General features: G+C 43.1%; 2 protein-coding genes across 13 annotated transcripts in view; one reads left to right on the top strand and one right to left on the bottom strand.

The window, feature by feature from the left end:
- MBTD1 (mbt domain containing 1) overlaps positions 1–9357 on the bottom strand; it is a 44422-nt gene extending 35065 nt beyond the window's left edge. For 2 of the 11 annotated variants that reach the window (XM_060271891.2, XM_088663053.1), the window contains exons 1-2: positions 9103–9349; positions 2061–2262 (exon numbers count right to left, since the gene is read on the bottom strand). In XM_060271891.2, coding sequence (XP_060127874.1) covers positions 2061–2262; positions 9103–9123 — 223 coding nt within the window. In that variant the 5' untranslated portion in view covers positions 9124–9349. Of the gene's footprint in view, positions 1–2060; positions 2263–3151; positions 3212–9102 lie in introns of all 11 variants that reach the window. The other 9 variants (XM_088663051.1, XM_035104328.3, XM_088663052.1 and 6 more) reach the window with 8 other exon arrangements.
- Positions 9358–9486: 129 nt separating this feature from the next.
- On the top strand, positions 9487–22244 carry UTP18 (UTP18 small subunit processome component). 2 transcript variants are annotated; one of them, XM_088663058.1, is made up of 15 exons: positions 9487–9624; positions 10141–10394; positions 10643–10776; positions 11878–11973; positions 12680–12759; positions 13412–13500; positions 14292–14417; positions 14849–15023; positions 15369–15469; positions 16029–16119; positions 17904–18027; positions 19466–19640; positions 21106–21248; positions 21698–21742; positions 22143–22244. In XM_088663058.1, exons 2-14 carry the CDS (start codon positions 10152–10154, stop codon positions 21720–21722), a joined length of 1602 nt encoding a protein of 533 aa, XP_088519184.1. In that variant the 5' UTR covers positions 9487–9624; positions 10141–10151; the 3' UTR covers positions 21723–21742; positions 22143–22244. The 2 variants fall into 2 exon arrangements, with proteins under 2 accessions (XP_088519184.1, XP_034960211.1); XM_035104320.3 differs by lacking the exon at positions 9487–9624 and having other exon boundaries at positions 10128–10394.
- The last annotated feature ends 229 nt before the right edge of the window (positions 22245–22473 follow it).

Genomic DNA, 22473 nt, shown 5'->3' with positions numbered 1-22473 from the left:
TACCACTTCCACTGTACAAAAAAGTATGTCCAGAAGTTTGAATATTCCAAACAATTTACTTATTTGCACATAATGTGCTTTTCTCCAGATCTAACCCACAGAAGAAGGCTGGCAAAAGCTGACTTCCCTGCTCCTTCTCTCACTTCTCCCCAGCAGCCCTCCATAAAGGCTTCCAGGAGAGTCAGGGTCCTGTACTCAATATGCAGGCTGAGGGGCGAACCCTTCCAAAATTGGGTGAAGCATCCTCCACAAGTATGATACAAACAGTAGGGCTGGGCAATGTATTGATGTATCATCCAAAACTGGTTTGCGGTCTGCATTGTGATAATGGTTTCATAGTATCTGACACGGTGAAATATTGTGAATCATATGATGTATGTGTGTGCTTTGTAAAAGAAATTGTGGTGTTGGGAAAGCAGGTGATCACTTCTCTTATGATTCCTGATGCCCCTGTTGCTCTGTACTATAAAGCAGCGTTTCTCAACCGCTGTTCCGCGGCACACTAGTGTGCCGCGAGACGCTGGCTGGTGTGCCGCGACGAGAAGGGCGATTTGCATCGCCGGGTCACGATGCGGGGCGAGCGCAGCTCTCAACAGCCACCACCACGGGAGGGTGGTTTTAGACAAACTTAAAGAAGCTGGCTGGATGAGCTCAACCTGAAACTTGCTGAGCAAAGGATTGTGCTGGCAGAGAAATCAGCGGCTTGTGAAGCCTTATTACAGGAGATTGCAACCAACACAGCAATTGGCAAGTGTTTCTTACAGTCATAATTATATAGTCAATATAGGGCGGCACAGAGTTAAATTTTTTAACTTTTTTAATGGTGGTGTGCCTCGTGATTTTTTTCATGGAACAAGTGTGCCTTGGCCCAAAAAAGGTTGAGAAACACTGCTATAAAGTAACAGTTGTAACAATATGTTAAAGGTAAGTAAACATGTATCAGTTTTAGACCCCAAAGTAGCAACAGTTGCAGGTATATTTGCCTCTACATAGTTCAACTGGTCTATCACGTTGTTGAACACGATGTTGAGCTGATGATATATCACGTTGTTGAAAACCAGATACAGTATTGCCAAGCCCTAATAGTGCATACTGCACTAGAAACGGTTACTTGAAACATTTGATTTCATAAAAAACAGGTAAGCATTTAAATAGCTGGGGTGTGTTATTGTCTTGTTTGTTACTATGTTATGTATTGTTGAGTTTTATACTGTCACCCACCCTGGGATCCTCAGATAAAAGGCAACACACACACACACACACACACACACACACACACACACGCTTCCCTCATCCCAAATCTTGCTCTTCTTTTCTTATCTTGCCCCCTACTATCCCAACTGGGATTAGAACTTCTTCTGTATCAATTTTTGTGAACTTTGCATGCATGGACATGGAGATGAAATCTGGAGCATGGCTTGGGAAGATTTCAGCAGAAATGGATGGCCTAGCTTGTGGCTTCCTTGGTAGAGGAGTGTGTGCCACCTCTCCAATGGGCTGGATCCAGGGTGCAACTTCCACAAATGGAAGGGATTGAGATTCAGTACAGGCTCCCACTGGAGGAAGGGAAGGCGACAATTGTTGCTGCTTCCTTTTCCCCCAGGAGCACCTCAACACTGTTCAAGATGGTCCCACAAGCCACCAGAGCAACTCTTCAGTGTCTGCAATAAGATGCAGGAACGGACGGAATTCACCTCCTCCTCTTCTCCAGTGAGAATGCCCTGTGAGGGGAACTCAGGGGGTGATATTCAAGTTTACTCAGAGCAGATCCACTGAAATTACTGAACATGACTAAGTTAGATCCATTAATTTCAGTAAGCCTTCTCTGAGTGAGTGTAGTCAATTACCACCTTTGGGAACTATGGATCCAAGCAAATATCTCTTTAGTTTTTAGGTGTGGTGATGTCCCCTTCTTCCTGAATGTATCAGACTCTGTACATTTTCCTGTAAGCATCCTAAAGGAAGGAATCATGCACGCACTTTGTTAGGACTTAAGCACACTTTTAGAAATATGAAATGGTCATTTGATTTAGCATTCCACTGAAAAATCATGCACTCACCCATGCCAGATTTGCCATCTGGATATGTGTAGACCTGTCCATTGTTCTTGATAATTGGGAGGTTTGAGGGTAAGGGTGCAACTTCCTCTTCACTCTCATCAGAGCTTGAGCTACTACTGGTATCCTCACTACAGCTATCATAACCATCAAACATCCCGAACGAGTCACGTCTCTTCCTTTCAGATCTTGAAGAATGTTCAGTCTAAAAAGAGAAGCTAAAATGTTAAAACCTCTCAACAAAAGGGTATCAAAGAGATATTTCAGCATTTTAACAGGTTTCCACTGAGTGTGGAAGATCCATACTATATAATCTCAAATCACAGAGAAACAACACATGTAGACAGACAAAATGAAAAGCAATTCGCAAATGTTACATAGATGCAATGCTATGTAACTAAAAATGAAAGACTTTGCACTACACAAAGCAATATTCAGGATGAGCACCCAACAAAATTATGTTCAACAACCAAACACAAGCATTTAATTTATTACCCTTATATATATTCCATTGTAGAAATCACAGGGGAGCACTTACGTTGCTTTACAGATAGGCAAATGTAAAGCAATGAGCTATACAAAAACTACGTTGGTTCGATAGCTTCTCTGCAGAATGCATCAGTCCTGAAGTTACAGATTTCAAATATCCCACCAAAGTCCTCAATAGTCTTTGTAGAATTCAAGGGTAAGTTTATCATGTGTTGGTATACCCAGCATTGTTTATCAACAGTTCATCCACCTTTGGCTAACCAGTAGGCAGCATACATTAGCTGAGGTAGGCTAGGGCTGAGACCAAGTGATTGGTCCAAGATCACCCAGTGAGCTTCTTGGCTGTGTGGAAATTTGAACTCGGGTCTCCCAGGTCCTAGTCCGACACTCTAACCCAGGCATCCCCAAACTTCGGCCCTCCAGATGTTTTGGACTACATTTCCCATCTTCCTCGACCACTGGTCCTGTTAGCTAGGGATCATGGGAGTTGTAGGCCAAAACATCTGGAGGGCCGCAGTTTGGGGATGCCTGCTCTAACCACTACACCACACTTGATGCAACCCCACGTAACAACCCAAAGAAGAGAATTGAGCTCACTGACCTACCCTTTTCTCTTCAGAAAACTGTGGAGCTTTTCTGTGGTATATTCTCATTTCACACCAAAACTAGAGAGAAAAGCCAGAGCCAGAGTGTATCATTGTTCTTCTTTGCAACTTCTAGGGTCCATTTCCCCCCTTTTGTTAGCCACTAAGCACAACCCACCCCTCATCTGTTTCCGTCACATATTCTCAGTCTTTGAAGTAGACTATTCCCATAAAGTTAATGATTTGTCATAGAAACACTTCCATGGCAACTGACAGAGATAGAATAAAACAAGCATCACAAAAGTTAGATTTTATGTGAATGGCTGCTCTACCATGCGCAATCTCAGAATGCCATTACTAAAGAGATATCCCTTGCATGCTGCAGATCATGCTACACATTTCATTTGCTAAAACAAATGCTACTCCTGAAATCGTTGTAAAAATAAAATAAAAATTCCAGATGTCATCCACATATCAATTAGCACCCCAATCCATAAATCAGACAATCCCATTCAATGGCAGAATGGACAAAGTACCGGTAGTTCCTTATGATATACAGTAGGTATATAGTTGAACAGAAGTCATCAAATGCTACCATCTAATACTGAGCAATTAGGAAGGAGCAGACCACTGAAAAATAGTGTCTTCCACCCATAACAGTTCCAGACCTATCAGCAGCATTTGAATGCCCAACATTTAGAGCAATACACTTTTCAAAGGCATTCCCAAGAAGAGGGCATTACAGTATTCCAAACGGAATGTAACTAAGGCTTGTGTCACTGTGGTCAAATCAGACATCTCAAGGAACAGGCACAGCTAGCACACTAGCTTTAACTATGCAAATGTACTCCTGGTCACCAAAGAAACCTGAGCGAACATGATCACAGCTGAGTCCAGGAGCATGCCCAAACTGCAAATCTGTGTCTTCAGCGGAGTGCTACCCCACCTAGCACAGGTGGAATCTCTGTTCCCTCTTATGCCTTCTGACTGACCAAGAGCATCTACCGGTATGTCTTGCCTAGATTACATTTCAATTTGCTCACCCTCATCCAGTCCATTACTGATCACAGACACCAGTTTAGAATCAAGACAGCTTCCTTGGATTTAGGTGGAAAGGTGAAATAGAGCTGAGTGTTATCCGCATACTGGTGACACTGAACCCTGAAACTCTGGACTACCTCTCCCAGTGGTTTCATGTAAATGTTAAATAGCATGAGGGACAAAACATAACATTGAGGGACTGCGCAAGCCAACAGCCAAGGTCAAACAAGAGTCCCCCAGCACTAACATCTGCGTTGGCCCCTCCAGGAAGGAATGGAACCACTGTAAAACAGGGCCTCTAAGTCCTATCCCAGCAAGGCTACCATGGTCAATGGCTTTGAAAGCCACCAAGAGGTCCAGCAGAATCCACAGGGACACACTCCCCCTGTCCAGTTCCCAGCGTAAGTTATCCACCAAGGCAACCAAAGCTATCTCTGTCCCATAACTATTATACTGCTTATGACTATTAGACACCTGAGCATCATTAAGATAAAAAGATAGTGATTGCAACCTGCAAAGTATAGTCATGCAGACTTGAATTGCTCATATGTGCTACTGGGATGACAGAAGAGCCTGTGGAAACATAATGACTGTATGACACATGAGTACTTGACATTCACACAGCAACTTTCATAATTTGTAGGGTGAGGAAGGATAAGTAAATACAATGTTCAACAGCAAAAGTCACAAATTTTGTCAGGAGATGGAGAGCCTGAAAAAACTACATATTTGGACATTCACAAAATTAGAAACATCCATCCATGTTACATACATAATATGTTTTCTACCATAATTTCCACTATAATTTTAAAGAAGTACTAGTATTTCTGTGATGATCACCCACTGAAATTTTATTCATCTTAGGTGGCAAGTTTGCATAGCAGCATGGCACTGAGAACTTAAGAGAGCTAGAAACCACTATCCCAAGTGCAGTTAAGGCACCACATAACTTGATTACATTTGCAGCGTAACTTTTACAGTTACTTAAATATATGCTGCAATGATTGCCCACTTTTAAAAACTATTATGGCCACAAACTACAATCCTTTCTAGTTTAACTTACAGCTTAAACATTTCAGGGATCTAACAAGTCCTGGCAAAGAAGAGCAATATGTTTTTAAATGCTGTTATGCTGCTAGTTCTAGTTTTGAAGGACAGGGAATGATTAATTAAAACACTAAAAATCAATGTTTAAATTGTATTCTGTGTGAACTACCCAGAGGACTTTGTTGCTTGGGCAGCCAATAAATGTTCTAAATAAATAAATCCATCCTCATCCCAAGGCACTTGCAATCTGAAGAACAAGAAAGAGTCAGGAGAAACTTAAGTTGTAAAGCTATGTGTGACTGTGAGGATGCACAAAATGTTTTTGATATGAATCAATTGTAGCAACAGCTCATCCATTCCTATCAATAGCAACTTCAACATAATCATTTGCTAAACGTTATGCATATAATGTTGCACCAACATAGATATCTTCAACATTGACCAAAAGTCTTCTGTAATGTCATGCAGACAAGCAGTTCCCTACCCCATCTCTAAACACCTCTTTTCTGCCTAGCTCATATCAAAGAACAGCTTCGTGCACTGACTTTAGGCAACATTTGTCAATGACCTCAATTTTTACATTGCTACAACAACCAACTGACAAGTCAAAGTAATAACTCATTGCTGTCTCACAGCCATAGCTAATCATTACAGATTATAACAATGCAGCTGTAACTAGCATATGACCTGAAGGGTGCTGCTTCCCTATATGCAACAATCTACCGGTATTAGTTAATGAAGCAGGGGGTGCTGGAGGGCTTCAAATTGTATGGGAATCAGAATTAGGCCACCCAATTGGAGATCACAAATGAGGTCTCTGGGCCATTCCCACCCCTCAAAAAACAATTTCTTGCTTACAGGAAGCCTACACTGGCACTGGATGACAGTCAGGCTGGCAAAAATGAATCCCTCCCTTTGCTCTTTATGTTGGAATGGTTATGGAAAACTTGGTTTATTCATGTTTGGTGGGAACTTTTGCAATATTCTCTATTATATCCGCAATTACAAGCCAACCTCTTTCTTCAAATCCTACCTTAGCCCTACTATCTTTGGACATAGACTTGGGCTCCACCCTTCACTACAGATAACTAGTAGACTTCTTACTGACCGCAGCATGATTAGTGATAGCTCAATAATGAGAGAACCAGACTGAAATAAATCTGAACATTTGGAAAAATAATATCTGGAGTGAAGCAATGTCTGAGCATCTCACCAGACACTAGAGGACAATTAAAGGCTTAATGAAAAGAGACACCTTCCAATAAATGTGGACCCTTTTCTTTAGCTATGTTAATGACAAAAATCAAGACATTGTTATTCTAACAGCTCAATATTTTAAGTGGAGCGATTACATTAAGTAATATGTTTGAATGTTGAATGTGTAAGCTCATGTTAAAGTCAATGGATAGAAAAAACACAATTAGATGCACTGCTGCATAAGTGTTTAATGGTTCTTGTATTTGTATAAAAAGTAAAGCCAATAAAAATTTGTTTTAAGAACTGCAGCCACAGAATAATTGGTCCTTATCCTACAAACATATTTTTAGTGCAGCAGGTTGCATGATTGGCCCATAAGATTAAATGCACATGTTGTTGTGTGTTGTAGTACCAACAGTGATAGCAGAAGGTATGACCCAGTTGTCTTCCAGTATACATTAATCCAGCAGTTTTCAGAACTTTTACCCTCAGTGAGCACTTTCCATATCAACAGATCTGTCAAGGAACCAACATACATTACAGAAGGCTTTGGGACTATTCTAGAAAGCATTATTAGTTCACATAGGGGACCAGCCAGGTCTGTAAGTTCCAAACGCTATCTCACGTTAACTGGCAACACAACATCGAGAACACAGTGTTCCCTCCAATAGCTATGCATTCAGAAGCTGTTGAAAGGCATTTGCTTATACTCTCTTTAAGGAAGTATGGTAAAAGATTTGCAAGACAGACATGCTACCACGTTCTGGTATACAGTCCATGCACAACGGGCAGAATAGAGAACAATGGACAAATTAATGGGGGCAGGAGACTGAAGCAATACCTGTAGTTAGTATACATGCACATGAGTATCCCTATTAAAGCCCAATCAAGTATTGTGGAAAGGCAAGACAAAGCCGCACACATCATTTAAGACAGCCTTCCCAACCCAATGCTTTCCTGATGTTTTGGATTACAATTCCCATCAACCACAGCCAGCATGGCTAATAATCAGGGATAAAGGGATCTGTAGTCCAACAACATCTGGAGGGTATCAGACTGGGGAAGACTGCCTTAAGACAATAAAGGTGTTTAGTCTGGATACATAATGGAAAGTTAAGGAGGAAAGTGCTAAAAAGTTTGAGAATAAAGCCCTGCATCAGCAGTGTCCAAAGCAACATTGTCCCAAATGAAAAACTTTTAAAACTACTGTATCTCTTAACACACACATTAAAATACGGCTCAATGTTTACTTATTATTGCTACTAAGTTAATATCCCACTTCCCTCCAATGAGCTCAAAGTGGCATAAATTGTACTCCCTCTCTCCATTTCATACTCACAATAACCTTGTGAGATAAACTAGGCTAAGAGGCAGTGACTGGCCCAAAGTCACTCACTGGGCTTCATGGCTAAGAGGTAATTTGAACCCTGGTATCCCAGGTCTTACTCCAACACACCACACTGGTTTTATATAAGTAACAGAATGTTCTGTACTTTAAGTTTAATTACAAATAAGTCACATTTAACAAAGGAAATGTGACTTTATGCTGATATCAGCATTTCAACGTCACAAATATAATGCACTCAAGTCAATGCATTTTAAATGAAAAAGTTACATCTTTCGTACTTTATCCAGCAAAACTTATTATTGTCAGCATTCGGCATATCTTAATTTGACAATTTCTCTTTAAAGTCCTCATTATAACATTAATTTTGAAAGCTTTCCCTGAGAAAGGTAAAACTGAATCATTTGCTTTCTGCTCCAGAAGGCTTGTATGCAACAAAGCTGGTTGCAGAATCCTACAGATTAGTGTGAATGTCAGGGGAGGAAAAGTAGCAAGGATGATAGGAAAATAAAGAAATAGAACCAAGGCTCATCATGGCATTTCCTGGATTACTAGGTTTTCTCTTCTACACTACTGAACATTGGCAGACCTAAACATTTCCTCTATCCTTTCAAAGGCCACATTCACATTCTAAAAACAATCAAATGAAATGTTTGTTGAACACTGTTCTCCACACCCCCTTGCAAAGCATATATACCGTACAAGATGCTCAGTGAGGCACAAAATCTCCTCGCTTTTTGATCATTAAACTACTAGGGCAATGCTGGAGCCGCAGTACAGTACTGGCCAAGGTACCAACACGCACAAAAAGAGGTATCGAGTTATTTGCACAGCACACATAGCACGCAACGGAACGCGGAAGGGACGCTGGAAACCTCGAAGAGGCATCGATGAATGAACCACTCGCACTCCGACAGGAGGCAGAAGTTTCTCTCAAGTCCCCGCCACTTTTGCACATGTTGCTGGGGAGTGGGGGGGAGGTGTGAGTAAGAAAGCGTGGGTGGGTGGGTCGGGGCAGCTGGAGAAGAGGTAGCTTAAACGGAGCAGCATTTCTCGCAGAACATCCCACCCTCCTCTCTGCCTAGAGTTGCATTTCTCAGCCCGGCACTGCTGCTAACTTCCCTCCCACACGACATAGAATCCAACGCTGCTCCCCAGACCATTTCTCGCGTGGGTACCCCCCAACCATCCCCTCAGGAAGGGAAACCAAAGCGGCGTGACCCCCTGAAGCCTCTCAGGTCAGCCACCCCGCTCCAAAGCCGAAGCCTTCTGCCCTGTCCGGTGCTGGCCGCTGCCTCTGCCTCCCTCGACCCCCCCGGGGGGGCGGCTCTGCGCTACTCACCAGGTCCTTTGTGTTTTCCATCAGGCCCTCATGGGTAAAGGATGCCGCCGCCGCTCACCTCCTCCTCCCCCCCTCCCGCCCCCTTGGGCTCAGCCCCCACCCCCCGGACTCTCCCCCTCCCCTTTCCGAGGGGCAGAGCCAGGTTGGAGGAGGAGGAAAGTTCAGCCTCTCACTTTAAACTGGAGGGAAGAGCGCAGAGTGTGAGAGAGAAAAGACATTCAACTCCAAGCCCCAGAATATCAACAACATTAGCATAACCGCACTGCGCACGCGTAGTACGGCCCTAACCCACGGCGCGCTCCCATTGGCCCCCTCGCTGTTTGGATCGCCCTCGCTCGCCGTACGCGGCTGGCGGCCTGAACTATGATGCGGAAGAGGGGGGGGGAGAGGCGACGGGAACAGAGTACGGTCGCAGTCGCAGCGTGAAAGCGGTAGCCGCGAACGGCTAGAGATCTGATGGGAAGCTTATCTCCGTCTCAGTTTGCCTTCAACTGAGGAGACGTTAATCTTTTTTTAAAAAAGGTGCTTTCACCTGCCCCCCCAGTTTTATAAGTGATGGAACAGACCGCCTATAGAGCGGTTCTTATGAGGGGGGAAATGGGGGAAAGTGTGTGTAGGGGGGAATACACTGAAACATTGAGGTCATGTGAAAAGGAGGCGGGGCTAGGGAGGTCACGTGGCAATGCTTCTCACGGGAACCGGACGGAGTGGGGGGAGACATAGACATAGAGAAAAAGACAAGTGTTACGCAGATCGTATTATTCCGGTCTCCATTTGTCTTGGGGTGGGGAGGGGTGAGGAGCTCGCGCAGAAAGGCCCGTCAGTCCGCGTATCTCTCTGCTGATCTGTTTGTTTACATCGCATGTTCATTCAGGGGGACCAGCGGCGTCACGGTGGCTTCATTGAGTCCTGTGGCGGGAGGGTGGACGTGTTTCTCCCAGCGTGCCTCTCTATAGTAACTGAGCGTGAAGGGCGTTTCCGGTTTACGTGACGCGAACGTGCGGGCCTTTCCGCTTCCGGTTTGTGGTCCTGAACTAGGCAGAGGCAGCATGGAGGCGAGTGCTGAGGGTAGGCGAGGCGCGTCGAAGGGCAGAAAGCGGCCTCGGGTCGGAAAAGGGCGGCTTGAGGGAGGCGTCCACATGGCGACTGCCGCGGAGGAGATCCGTCGGGCTCAGCACTTGGCTCTCGTGGCGGAGAAGCCCGCGGCGGAGCGTGGCCTTGAGGAGCTGCTGTTTGGGGACGTGGAGGAAGGAGACGACGACCTGCAGCGTCTGCAACGCCCGCTGGCGCAGGTATTAGGCGAGAAGCCTGTTTTGGTCCCCCGTTCCCGCCCCAACTGGATAGCAATCATCAGCATCACGGTATTTAGTGGATAATGGTTCTTTCCACCAGCTTTCTCTTCTTGTTATGCGCCTCACATCCCTGCCCGGGCTGCTGAGAATTAACAGTAATAAGTTTGTAGGAATTTTTAAAGATTCCTTGGTGGCAATCTGTAACATGTTTTTAAATTCTAAGATTAAAAAAAGTTTCTTTTTTTAAGGTCGGCGACGTGCTCAGTGGGAATCTCCTTGAAGGAGAATCTGATGACTCGGAAGTGGAGAATGAAACAGAAGACAACTTTCTTCCATCTGAAAAACCAGCATGGGTGGATGAAGATGATGAAGTTGAGGAAATGTAAGCAGCACTCATAGGCTATGTTTGCATGTCACAGTAATTCATGGTTAGGGGTTTACTTTGATGTGTAATGCACCTGGTGTAAATTGACTTGTGAATTGAGTGTGGTGAAGCAAAGCTGTAGTTGTAAGCAAGTTGCATTGAACTCTGTGAGGCTTGTCTTCAACCTAACATATGTAGGATTGGGGTGTAAGCATCTTACATCCTGTGAGTGCAAGCTCAAGAGTTGCATCAGCAGACGTATTGTACCTTAGCTTTTCCCTCTTTCCCCATGTGGGTCCCTATGTGTCCCCCAAACTTTGCTCTGGAGGGATTGCCAATCCTCCAGAGCAGATTTTGGGTGACTGCAGGTTGAAGGAGAGTCACCTTTGCACAAGTGGAAGTCCATTGCATCAGTGCACAATTGGATACCACCCATCATCTTAACCATTCATTCTGAGTGAAGATGTTAACATGTGTACTTTCTGCAAGTTTTTACAAAATATTGCCAGGCTGTCCACTTTTTAAGAGCTTTGGAAATACTAGAATCTTATCCAGTGGTACCTCGGGTTAAGAACTTAATTCGTTCTGGAGGTCTGTTCTTAACCTGAAACTGGTTTTAACCTGAGGTACCACTTTAGCTAATGGGGCCCCGTGCTACTGCCGTGCAATTTCTGTTCTCATCCTGAAGCAAAGTTCTTAGCCCAAGGTACTGTTTCTGGGTTAGCTGAGTCTGTAACCTGAAGCGTCTGTAACCTGAAACATCTGTAACCTGACGTACCACTGTAGCTGATTTTAAAATACTGTAAACTTTTTTTCCATTTCTCCCCCATGCTAATCATATAAAGTAGGTTAGGAAGAGGAAGTATTTGATTTATGGTCACTCAGTGAGTTTCATGGCTGAGTGAGGGTTTGAACCTTTATCTCCCAGGCTTACTTTGACACTCTTAACCGCTCCATCACATTGACTCTACTATGTAATCTTACTATATAACATGAACTACATGCCACTGTTTCAAAATATAAGCTATTCACTTCCTTTAATTTGTAAAGTGATCATCTTGGTAAAATTAATATTTTTACAGAACTGTACAAATTTATCATGTGACGTTTTTCTCCTAGAATTGACATGACCCATCGATATCGAAAAAACATGATGAAAAGTGATGCAGAAAAGAAGCTTACAAAGGAAAAACTTCAAAGAAGACTTCAAGAACAGTGAGTGTTAATGGTAACATGGACAAGAGGCAACCATCTTAAGAAAAATTAATTTTTGATTATTTATTTGAATTGGCATGATAAAATGTTAGCATATAACCTCATTTTTGAAGAGGCCTTCCTATATGTGTTTTCTCAAAACAGACAATTTCTAAATTAATTTGAATTTTTGAAGATGTCTATATTTATTACATAGTAAAATGCAATAAATAAATAAATGAATTTTCTTTATGCAGCTATGAAGTTTTACTGCTTAATATTGAGAAAAGGGGAAATGGCAAGGATGATTCAAATTGAACTGGAAAATGAAAGGCAGAAATGGCTGGGGTGCTTGGACAAAAGCACTTCCCTATTTATTGTCATAGTGAGAGGGTTACGTGCGAGAGGTGGGGAGGGTTGAGGAAAATGTTTTTCTTCCTTCACAGTCCATCCTTTAAACAGCTTGCATCTGCTCTTGCATCACAAGGGGTGTGTGTGTGTGTGTGTGTGTGTGTGCGTGAGAGAGAGAGAGACTATAAGGCTGTCTGTTAAGGGTTTCTTGCCCTGCATCCCTCTCTTCATCAGATATTTAATGCTCATCATCATTCTTTCACCCATCTTTCAAAATTGTCTGGCGTATTTACTTAGTTGTTTTTTACTTACCTCAATGAATAAGGTTGTGTCTTAAGTAACAGTTGTGGGTGAAGTAAAGATTCGTCTTCCTTAGATTTCAGAGCGCAATGGGAGCAACCCCTTCCTGGGCACAGAGGGATAGGAAGAAGAAAGCAAGAAAAGCCAGAGATGAAGGTAAATGTGGGACTTTCCATAGCATGAACCAAAGTCGATAAAGTAATTAAGATGCAATCCTGTGCACATGTTCTGCAGAGAAAGTTTTTGGGACTTCTGATCAAGGAAGTCTCGCATGGACTTATGTAGGAAGAGCATCATGGCAAGGGGAAGACCAACTTGGCCTCATCCATTGGCCATAAAAGGAGTAGTACAGGGAGTTGGCTTCTCCTCAAGTGTAGTGTGGGTGTTTGTGTGTAAGAACATGGCTGCTTGGTTCCCAGTTTCCTGGGTTGCGCATCCCATTCCTTAACTCTTATTTTCTTTAACTGCTTATTTTGCATCTGATTCCAGTTGTGATCCTTGAGAATTTTAAGCAATTCTTATTTTGCACTTGGCTTCAGTTTGGTTGCCTTCAAGGTTCAAGTAAAAAACAAAGTAGATCACGCAACCCTGAAGGCTGCCTACTCTGTTTTATATTGTTTACCTGAGGACGCAGACTGTCTTGCTACTGACGGTTGCAAGCTGCTCTAAGGGACCAGGAGCAGAGTTTATGACTGTATACTGAATAAGTTCTGACTTCTTTTCATATATAGCATTTAGCTTATGTCGCCACTTTTCATATGGTTGCACAGATAAAACAATACAATGTTTGAAATAATTTCTTTTTAAGATGACAGCGAAGATGAAGAGGATGAACTAATGCACAAGACAGGCAATTTCGTGACAGTGTCAGACTCCTTACCAAGAGGCATTTTACAGGTAAAGCCATCTTTCCTTTTCATGCACACAATGTGTTTGTGATTAGAATTCATAGGCTTTAAAGCTGTTAAAAATGAGAAAAACAACAGGTTTCAAGAGACACTTCATACAACACATTGAAAGCATTTTCATATTTTGAATATTTAGTTGACAAAAGTTTTAAGTATGATGAAAAAGTTATCATGTAGAGCTTCAACAGTAAAATAAAAAAAATCATTGGGAATTTTCTCCTCTCCTCTCCTGCAAGCCCGCTGTTAACCCTCAAAATCTGCTTCAGGAGGTTGGAGGACCATCTGGAGCAGATTTTAGGGAAGTGTGAGAAGAGGAAGTTCCAGCTGTGAGCAGAACACCACTTGCACAGAGTTGAATACATCTTGATTTTGGAAAATTAGGATCGGTAATGCATCTCTAAACTAGGAAATGGAAAACTGCCTAGAACACTGAATGTATCTTAGGACAGAACTAGTAGCAAATTTGCTGAAATATATTTCAGTAGTGCAGACTTAGGGTTGTGCCCAAAGCTGCTGTTTCACTTGGACAGAAGATTTGTGTTTGCACACTTGAACCTCCTTCTCAGAATCTGCTCCAGATGGTTGGAGGACCCTGTGGAGCAGTTTTTGTGGGAGTATTCAAGGAGGAGCAGAAGGGGGGGGTCCTATTTGGGTAGTTTAGTGCTGCTTGTGCAGTGTTGGATACTGTCATGAGTTCATAGATTTTTTCATTTCTATACTTGTTTCTTAGTGGTTATGCAGCTTCATAACAACCACACGTGTTCCTGTTCTGCATTTTAGATGAAAAACTGCTTGTGGGCTAATAATGAACGTCTGTCAGATGCAAAACTGACAACTGTGCAGTTCCATCCTTCTGCTCAAGTTGTTATGACTGCTGGGCTTGATCGGTCTGTATCACTGTTCCAGGTGAGGAATAATTACCTTATATATGCTGCAATCGTTTCTGCTTCTGTGTTCTTGTATACTATTTTAAGGAACTGATTGGCTGAGACATGCTTCAGACACCTATGTGCTGGTTGGGTGGGTGGTTTGAATTTGCATATTTAATACCAAAATTTAAGGACTGGAAACAGTCAAAAGTGCATGGAAGCAAGTGGGTCATCCCTATTGTTTGCATAGAAGCAGAAGGAGTTCCTTGTTATTGTGGAGCTCCATCTGCAGTAGCAGGCAGAAGTAGCCCAATGTTTCTGTGGGGCTCCGGCTTGCCGTCAAATCAAGGAATTTAAATTCAAGACAAACTGGCATTTGCTAGTCATTATTACACTTGTATTTTAGAAATCCTCTTAAATATTGCCCATTCTGAGGTGAAAAATGAATGCATCTTTTTCTCTTTAAAGGTGGATGGCATCACTAATCCAAAGATACAGAGCATTCACCTGGAAGGCTTTCCAGTGTACAAGGCACGTTTTAGTGCTGATGGAGAGCAGGTTATTGCAACTAGCATACACAACAAGCGGTTCTATATATACGACATGATGGCTGGAAAAATTATTCCTGTAACCCATATCAGAGGTGAGGTTTTACCGCTTGCTTATATTTTGGTACACATTGAATTTTCAGTAGATTTGAATAATGCTCAAATATAATTTTGTTTTTTCTGAATTAGACATAAAATATTTGTAATTAAATTCCTTCTTACTGTGTTGCATGGCAGTAGAACTAGTGCCCAGTGTTCTTCCTTGTCTTTGGAACAATGGCATCTATAAGAAAAAGAATAAACATTCAAGGAAATAACCATCTATTCTTTATAAATAAGCACCCAGATTAAACCATAATTTATAAGCTAATTGTTAGCCTTGTTGCGTGTGTGTGTGTGTGTGCTGGAACTATATAACACATTGCTTTTTTGAACTTAAGGTTTAGAGGAGAAGTTTATCAAAAATTTTGAAGTATCACCAGATGGAAGATTCCTGCTCCTTAATGGAACATCAGGCTATCTGCACTTGTTAACAATGAAGGTAAAATATGCATTTGTGTCTGAAAATGAGCATTTCGAACCACATAGCATTTTGCAGTCTTATGCTTCATGCAAAACTTCTGTGCTGCTCAACAGTAGCCATTTCAGCAGACAGGTCACAGGGATGGTGTGGATTTATTGACTTTGATTTTGTTAAATCCAAATAGTGGTGGCTAATAGCTAAGCAGTTGGTTATCTTTAGAGTTTTGTGTTGTGTCTTTTATTAAACACGTCATCTGAATAAATGAGTAAGTCAGTTGTGTGGTGGAGACTGTAGAAGGACAAAGATAAACCAAAGGAAGAAAGCCATAAATAACAGGAGGGAAATAGGGCAACAGAACACCATACTAGGGAATACAGTGGTGTACTAAGAAATATACCAGTATATATGAAAACACAATCAGCCAATATTTATTTGTGTGCACCTGCATCCTACAAATTTTCTTCCCTTCCTTTTTATGATGACTGTAGAAGGGCACATTCCTCTCATGAGACCAGACTGTTTAACTTTATGATATTGTGACTACTTGTGTTGATCAGCAATTGCATTGCTATTTTAGACGAAAGAGCTTATTGGGAGCATGAAAATAAACGGGAAGTCTTTTGAATCATCTTTCTCTCCAGATAGCAGCAAAATCTACACGCATTCTGGTAAGTCAGATGAGATGCAGCATCACTGTTTGAAGGTGTGCGTTCTTTAGTGAAAGGAGAACTTTGTATAGCCTCTGTTGCTGCTGTTACAGTAGTAATCGTCACTGGCTCATTTTCTGATTAGAAAGGACCCATAGAAAGGTGCCTTCAGATGAAACTGGAATTTATGACCCGATACAACCTCCCCATAAACCATGAAACAGTTGTGCCTTTTACTTCTTATGATGTATGCATGTGAGTACAGTGGTGCCTCACTAGACGAATGCCCTGCTAGACGATTTTTTTGCTAGACGAATGGGTTTTGCGATCGGAGGTTGCCTCGCAAGACGACGAGGTTTTCTATGGCCGCCGCTTCGTCTTGCGAAGCGTGGCCATAAAAACCTCCGATCACAAAACGTACAGGGTATTCCTCTAGCACAGTGGTTCCCAACAGGTGGTCCGGGGGCCCCCAGGGGTCCGTGAGCTATGCCAGAGGGGTCCTCAAGATGCTATTAGATGCCAAGCCTCTGGCCCGGCGGAACCGGCGGAACTGCCGGTGCGCGGGCGCCAAGCGAGCCCGGTGGATCAACCGGGGAGCCACTGAAGGCCCCCCGGCGACCCCACTGGACCGAGGCTGAGTGCGCCCGGCCGGAGACTCGGCGGAACCCCTGGGCCTAGAGGCCCAAAACCGCCTTCCAGGCTGCGGACCCCGCGGCGACCGCGTGGGCGTCGGAAACGTCCGGCGGAGCAAGCGAGGAGCCGCTGAGGCCTCCCGCAGGTCCGCCAGGCCGAAGACGAGGGCGCCCGGCCGACAGCCGAGCAGAGCTCTGTGGCCCGAGACCTCCCACCACGCAACGATCCTGGGGGGCCTGCCTCGCCACTGCAGTCGCCATCACCCCTAGCTGCCCAAGAGGGGGAAGGAGCCCCCCCCCAAGCGAAGGCCCCCGATCCCGCATCTCCTGCGCGCCACACAGGGAGCCTCATGGGGACCCGAAGAACAAAGGCCGCACCGAACCCGCTGGCGCTGCTACCGCCGCAAATACAGCCACCCCACCACCACCGACAGCAAGGAGCTTTTGGCTTTCGCACCGTCACGCTTCAGCTCCGGAGCCGAAGTGTGCTGGTGCGAAAGCCCCCACTCCGCCGTGCTTCAGCTGAAGCGCTCCGGTGCGGGGGCTTTTTGCCGCCTGCCTGGCTCGGGGAAGGCAGGCAGGCAGGCGGCAACAGCCCAGGGAAGCTCCTGCCTGCCTTCCCTGAGCTGAAGCGCAGTGGCCGCTTGCTTGGGGAAGGCCGCTTGCTTGCCGCCTGTCTGTCTGCCTTCCCCGAGCCAAGCGGCCGCTGTGCTTCAGCTCGGGGACTGCCGTCGGCAGCGGTCCTTGCTCTCTTGCCTCAGGAAAGGCAGGCAGGCAGGCGGCAACAGCCCAGCAAGGCTCTGGGGCTGTTGCCACCTTCCACGAGCCAAGCGAGCAAGCGCCGCCACTGCCGCCAGTTCCCCCGGAGCCCATAGGAACACATTAATTAACTTTTAATGCATTCCCATGGGAAACGGTGCCTCACAAGATGAATTTTTCGTAGGACAAATTGACCGTCGGAACAAATTAAATTCGTCTAGCGAGGCACCACTGGTACCTATTTAATGGAAACTCACCATGTAATAGTTATAATCTTTAAGTAAAGTAGGGAGTTCCTTGCTGTGCTCTTGTTGTTCATAGTTTCGCTGAGGTTCCCCCCACTTAACTCCAGCATTTTGATGTCATATATTACTTCCTCTAAAAAAATATTCCCCATGTGTTTCTCTCTGTCAGTTCAGGGTGAAGTTTTCATATGGGATGTAAAAAGCAGACGATGCCTAAACAGATTTTCTGACGAAGGTTGTTTGCGTGGTACATCTATTGCAGTCTCCAAAAACAACCAATATGTGGCATGTGGGTAAGTGGAAGCATAAGATATTTTATTTCTTGGATCCTGCCGGAAGGTTCTCTACTTTGAAGACACGAGTTGTCAGATAATTATGGGTTTAAACATGCGTTACTAAGGTTGCAGCATATTAAATCCACTTGATTTCAGTGGGATTTGCTTTTGAGTAAACATTCTTAGTAATGTGCTATAAGAGGCCAAATTCAGAGGAGGGCAAAATCTACCAATAATTTAGTGGTGTATCTTCATATATGGCAACAAAATAACTTGCCAGTATGACAGGTTAACACAGGCATCCCCAAACTGCGGCCCTCCAGATGTTTTGGCCTACAACTCCCATCATCCCAAGCTAACAGGATCAGTGGTCAGGGATGATGGGAACTGTGGTCCAAAACATCTGGAGGGCCAAAGTTGGGGGATGCCTGGGTTAACACATTGCAAATGCTTTTTAGATCAAGTTCCAAGCTTTATCAAAGTAGTCTTCAGAAATATCTTATTTTTAGTCCATGGTTGATCCATGACTTGGAAGACTGACTGAGTAAATATTGAGCAGCTTTTTGCCCTTAAATTCTGTAGAGCTGCCATGTTGCTTGCCTTGATTTAAAAATGGAACTTCTGAGCTGTGGCTGGAGCTAATTGCTTCCCCTAAGATACAGGTGAGCTTCTTGCAGCATATGTAGGAGTCAGCAATTGTGCTGCAGCATTCTGCACTAACTGCAGGTTCCAGAGCAAGCAGAAGGAAAGCCCCACATGGAGTGCATTGGAGGAATCTACTTGAAATCACTTAATGCATGAACTGCTGTGGCAAGGCTTTCCCAGTCTAGGAATGGCTGTAGCTGTCAAACCTCTTTCTGCAAATGGAGCCTTCCTTCTACAAACTTAAGCATAAAGGTAGTAAAAAAAAATTGCACTCTTTTTATTTACATGAATAAGATTTTACTGTAAAGGTAAAGGGATCCCTGACCATTAGGTCCAGTCGTGATCAACTCTGGGGTTGTGCGCTCATCTCGCATTATTGGCCGAGGGAGCGGGCGTACAGCTTCCAGGTCATGTGGCCAGCATGACAAAGCCACTTCTGGCGAACCAGAGCAGCACACGGAAACGCCGTTTACCTTCCCGCTGTAGCGGTCCCTATTTATCTACTTGCACTTTGATGTGCTTTCGAACTGCTAGGTTGGCAGGAGCTGGGACTGAGCAACGGGAGCTCACCCCGACGCAGGGATTTGAACCGCCGACCTTCTGATCAGCAAGCCCTAGGCTCTGTGGTTTAACCCACAGCGCCACCTGTGTCCCTAGATTTTACTGTAGTTACGCCTTAAAATTTCCTCAGTATAGCTGATAGGAAATGACGCTCAGTATTTCTGGAGAAGCATAGGATCCTGAATATAAGTTGCTGAGTTAATTTAATTATGGTTTAAGCATTTTGTAAACCACAAACTCTTTTTTCTAGTTCCAGTTCTGGAGTTGTGAATGTGTACGCTCAGGACGATTGTCTCAGAGAAACTAATCCTAAGCCTCTTAAAGCTATAATGAACTTGGTCACACCTGCAACATCGTTATCCTTCAGTCCCACCACTGAAATATTGGCAATTGCTTCTAATAAAGTAGATGATGCGGTAAAGCTGGTAAGAATTTTTCCCAAGTTTAATTCAATAGCTAGGTATTAATTCAATTCAATTTAAGCTGGAGTTTTCTTGCTTGTTCTTTTCAGCTCCTAAGGTCCTCCTCAGCATCCCAACCTTGGATTCCCATGCCTACAGAGATCCCCTGTCCATCTCCCCTGGCATTAATTCAGCAAAACAAACAAAAAACAGTTCCTCTTATAACTATTATAACTAGGTAGCTTACTGGAGGATTTTTCTCCTGCTTGTGATTATTATTTCCCTTTACAGATGTTTTGTTATTTGTCAACATTCTGTTGCTGACCTCTTCACATTGAGGGCTTTGCATGTCTGAACATTCTGTGACATCCTAGTTGCTCAAGTAATTTTCACATATATAGAACAGACACACATGTTGCCTGGCTCTTGGATAGTGAAAATGTCTTGAGTTTGAGTAAGTCTTCTGGGAAATTACCAAAAATATGACAACAGAAAGACAGAAATGCCTATACCAGGCATCCCCAAACTTTGGCCCTCCAGATGTTTTGGAGTACAGTTCCCATCATCCCTGACCACTGGTCCTGTTAGCTAGGGATCATGGGAGTTGTAGGCCAAAACATTTGGAGGGCCACAGTTTGGGGGTGCCTGGCCTATACTTTATGGTTTGAGGCAAACATTTCTCACTTTAGGAGCTTTATATAGGGAAACCTTTTCCTTTTCACCAGGTGCACACAGTCTACCAATTTCTGTTTCAGAACGGGAAAATGAGATAACCCCCAAAACATCCATTTTATCATATTAGAAAAGCTTTTCACATTGCTACCATTTAGGCGAAAAGTGGGTTTTAGCTCCAGAAAAACCTAATGTCACACAGCTGGTGGAAACATCATGTGGTTCATTTCCTCCAAGTGTGGGAACAGGCAGCCCGCAAGGGAAATTTTGAGATAGTGAGCATCGGCCAATGTAGTTTTAATTGTAACTGTATAAGCAAAATCTGTAGTTAGAAAGATCCTGGACAGGGAAGTTTCTTTTTTATAATAAATTTTTATTAATACTTTTCATAAAGCCAAACTAATCTAGAGAAGAAAAATAGGAAAAAAGAAAAAAGAAAAAGAAAAGGAAGAAGAGAAAGAGAATAAAAGACCTTAACCTTTATTCCACACAGAAAAGTAAACCCTCCCAGCTCTCACCTGGGAGTTTCCCCCTATTCCCCCAGCCTCCGATCCTGGGAGTTCCTCTGTACCAAAACTCAGGGAATTTCTAAAGTACGTAGCTTGCAAATGGGCAGGGGGACGTTAGGAAATCCTGCTAGTTGTGCACAAGCCTTTGCTTAAGATAAAGCTGTTGGGTTCAGAGTTATTGTCTTGAGAGTAAATGTAGAAATTAATGTTTGAAACTTTTTTATTTTAATATTATGTATGACAATGAAGTATGCTTTCACTTACCCCGCCCCCTCTGTTTCATTACCTTGTCCCACTTGCCTTCGCAGGTGCACATTCCTTCATTTACTGTATTCTCCAATTTTCCGGTGTTGAGAAAAAAGTTCATATACTTGGCTAACTCCATGGACTTCTCACCCAGAAGTGGATATTTTTCCATAGCAAATAGCAAAGGCAAAGCTTTATTGTATAGGTATGTATTAAATCATGCTACTGCAATTACGGTGATATTTAACTCTTAGATTTCTTCAGATTTGTGTTATATTATAATAACCACTAATACTGTCCATAATTTAATATAATGGGCAGTATTAGTGTTAGTCGTATTCAGAGTAGCTACTTTTAGTATGGTTTAGATGTATATTGCCTTTGATACCTAATCATAATAAAAAAGGTTTTTACAATTTAACTGACCTAGGCACAATTTGAATTTTCTTGCACATTCTTATTTCCCTTTTCTCTTTTAAAAACATACATTGCTAATCTGTACCCTGATATGTTCATGTTAGATGAAAACATTGTCGTAAAATATTACGTAGAACCACTGTGATATAATTTAGAAAGCTAAAGCAGGGTGCTTTGTGGTCTTGTTGTTGGGAATATCTCAAACTATTGCATATTAACTCTGTTTTAACTTTGCAGGTTGAAACACTACTCAGATTTCTAAGCAGATTCCTTTAGACTGAGGTAAATATCAACTGAAGTAGAAATGCTGCTGGAGAATTGCGGGCAACATAGTTTGAATTTCCTTGTTACAATTTCAGAGTCAGAAAGAAATTCAGTTCATTGGAGCTTTGTATTGAATTTTAATGGTTAGTGAAGTGTGTGCACTTATTTGGAATGAAGCACACTGAACTAAGGGCTTTCCAGGGTAGCAATCGATAACACTGAAATCATAGTTTACAATTAACAATAAAAATTTAAACAAGTGTAAATCTTTTCACTATACATTTAGTCTAGTGCTATTCATTGCTTAAATCCTTGCTGATATAACTGTTCATAAACTTACACATTAATTGGCTTTTAGGAGGATGCAGCCTTTTTCTTGAACATTTGCTGATTTGCTCTTCATACTTTCTCTCTACAGATGGTGTACCCTGTGACTTTAAGAAAGTGGATTAACTTTTCTTTATTGCCTTGATGCATTTATATGTATGTGTGTTTGTAGCAATACATAGCTTTTGAATAACTTGTCAGAAACTCGTCTCTAATATTTCTCCATAACATCTCCAGTGTTATTTAAGAGAACACATTGCATGAAAGTAGGGGCTAATCCACACACGCAGAGAAATTATGTAGGACAGCCTTACAGGATGCATTAAAACTGAAGGAAAAGGTGGGGTAGATATGACTAGAGCATTCAAACATGCAATCCACCCACCCTCAATAGTCTGAAGCACTTGGTTTTTGATGGAATT

This window comes from Zootoca vivipara, chromosome 2, assembly GCF_965207765.1.
Source record: "Zootoca vivipara chromosome 2, rZooViv2.hap1.1, whole genome shotgun sequence".
NCBI lineage: Eukaryota > Metazoa > Chordata > Lepidosauria > Squamata > Lacertidae > Zootoca > Zootoca vivipara.
This window is presented reverse-complemented; position numbering and strand designations above follow the sequence as displayed.

Coding starts and splice junctions, on each gene's coding strand:
- UTP18 (XM_088663058.1), top strand. CDS start 10,152: ATGGAGGCGAGTGCTGAGGGTAGGCGAGGCGCGTCGAAGGGCAGAAAG. Junction 11,974..12,679: donor CAAAGAAGACTTCAAGAACA/GTGAGTGTTAAT, acceptor CGTCTTCCTTAG/ATTTCAGAGCGCAATGGGAG. Junction 21,249..21,697: donor GGCAAAGCTTTATTGTATAG/GTATGTATTAAA, acceptor TTAACTTTGCAG/GTTGAAACACTACTCAGATT.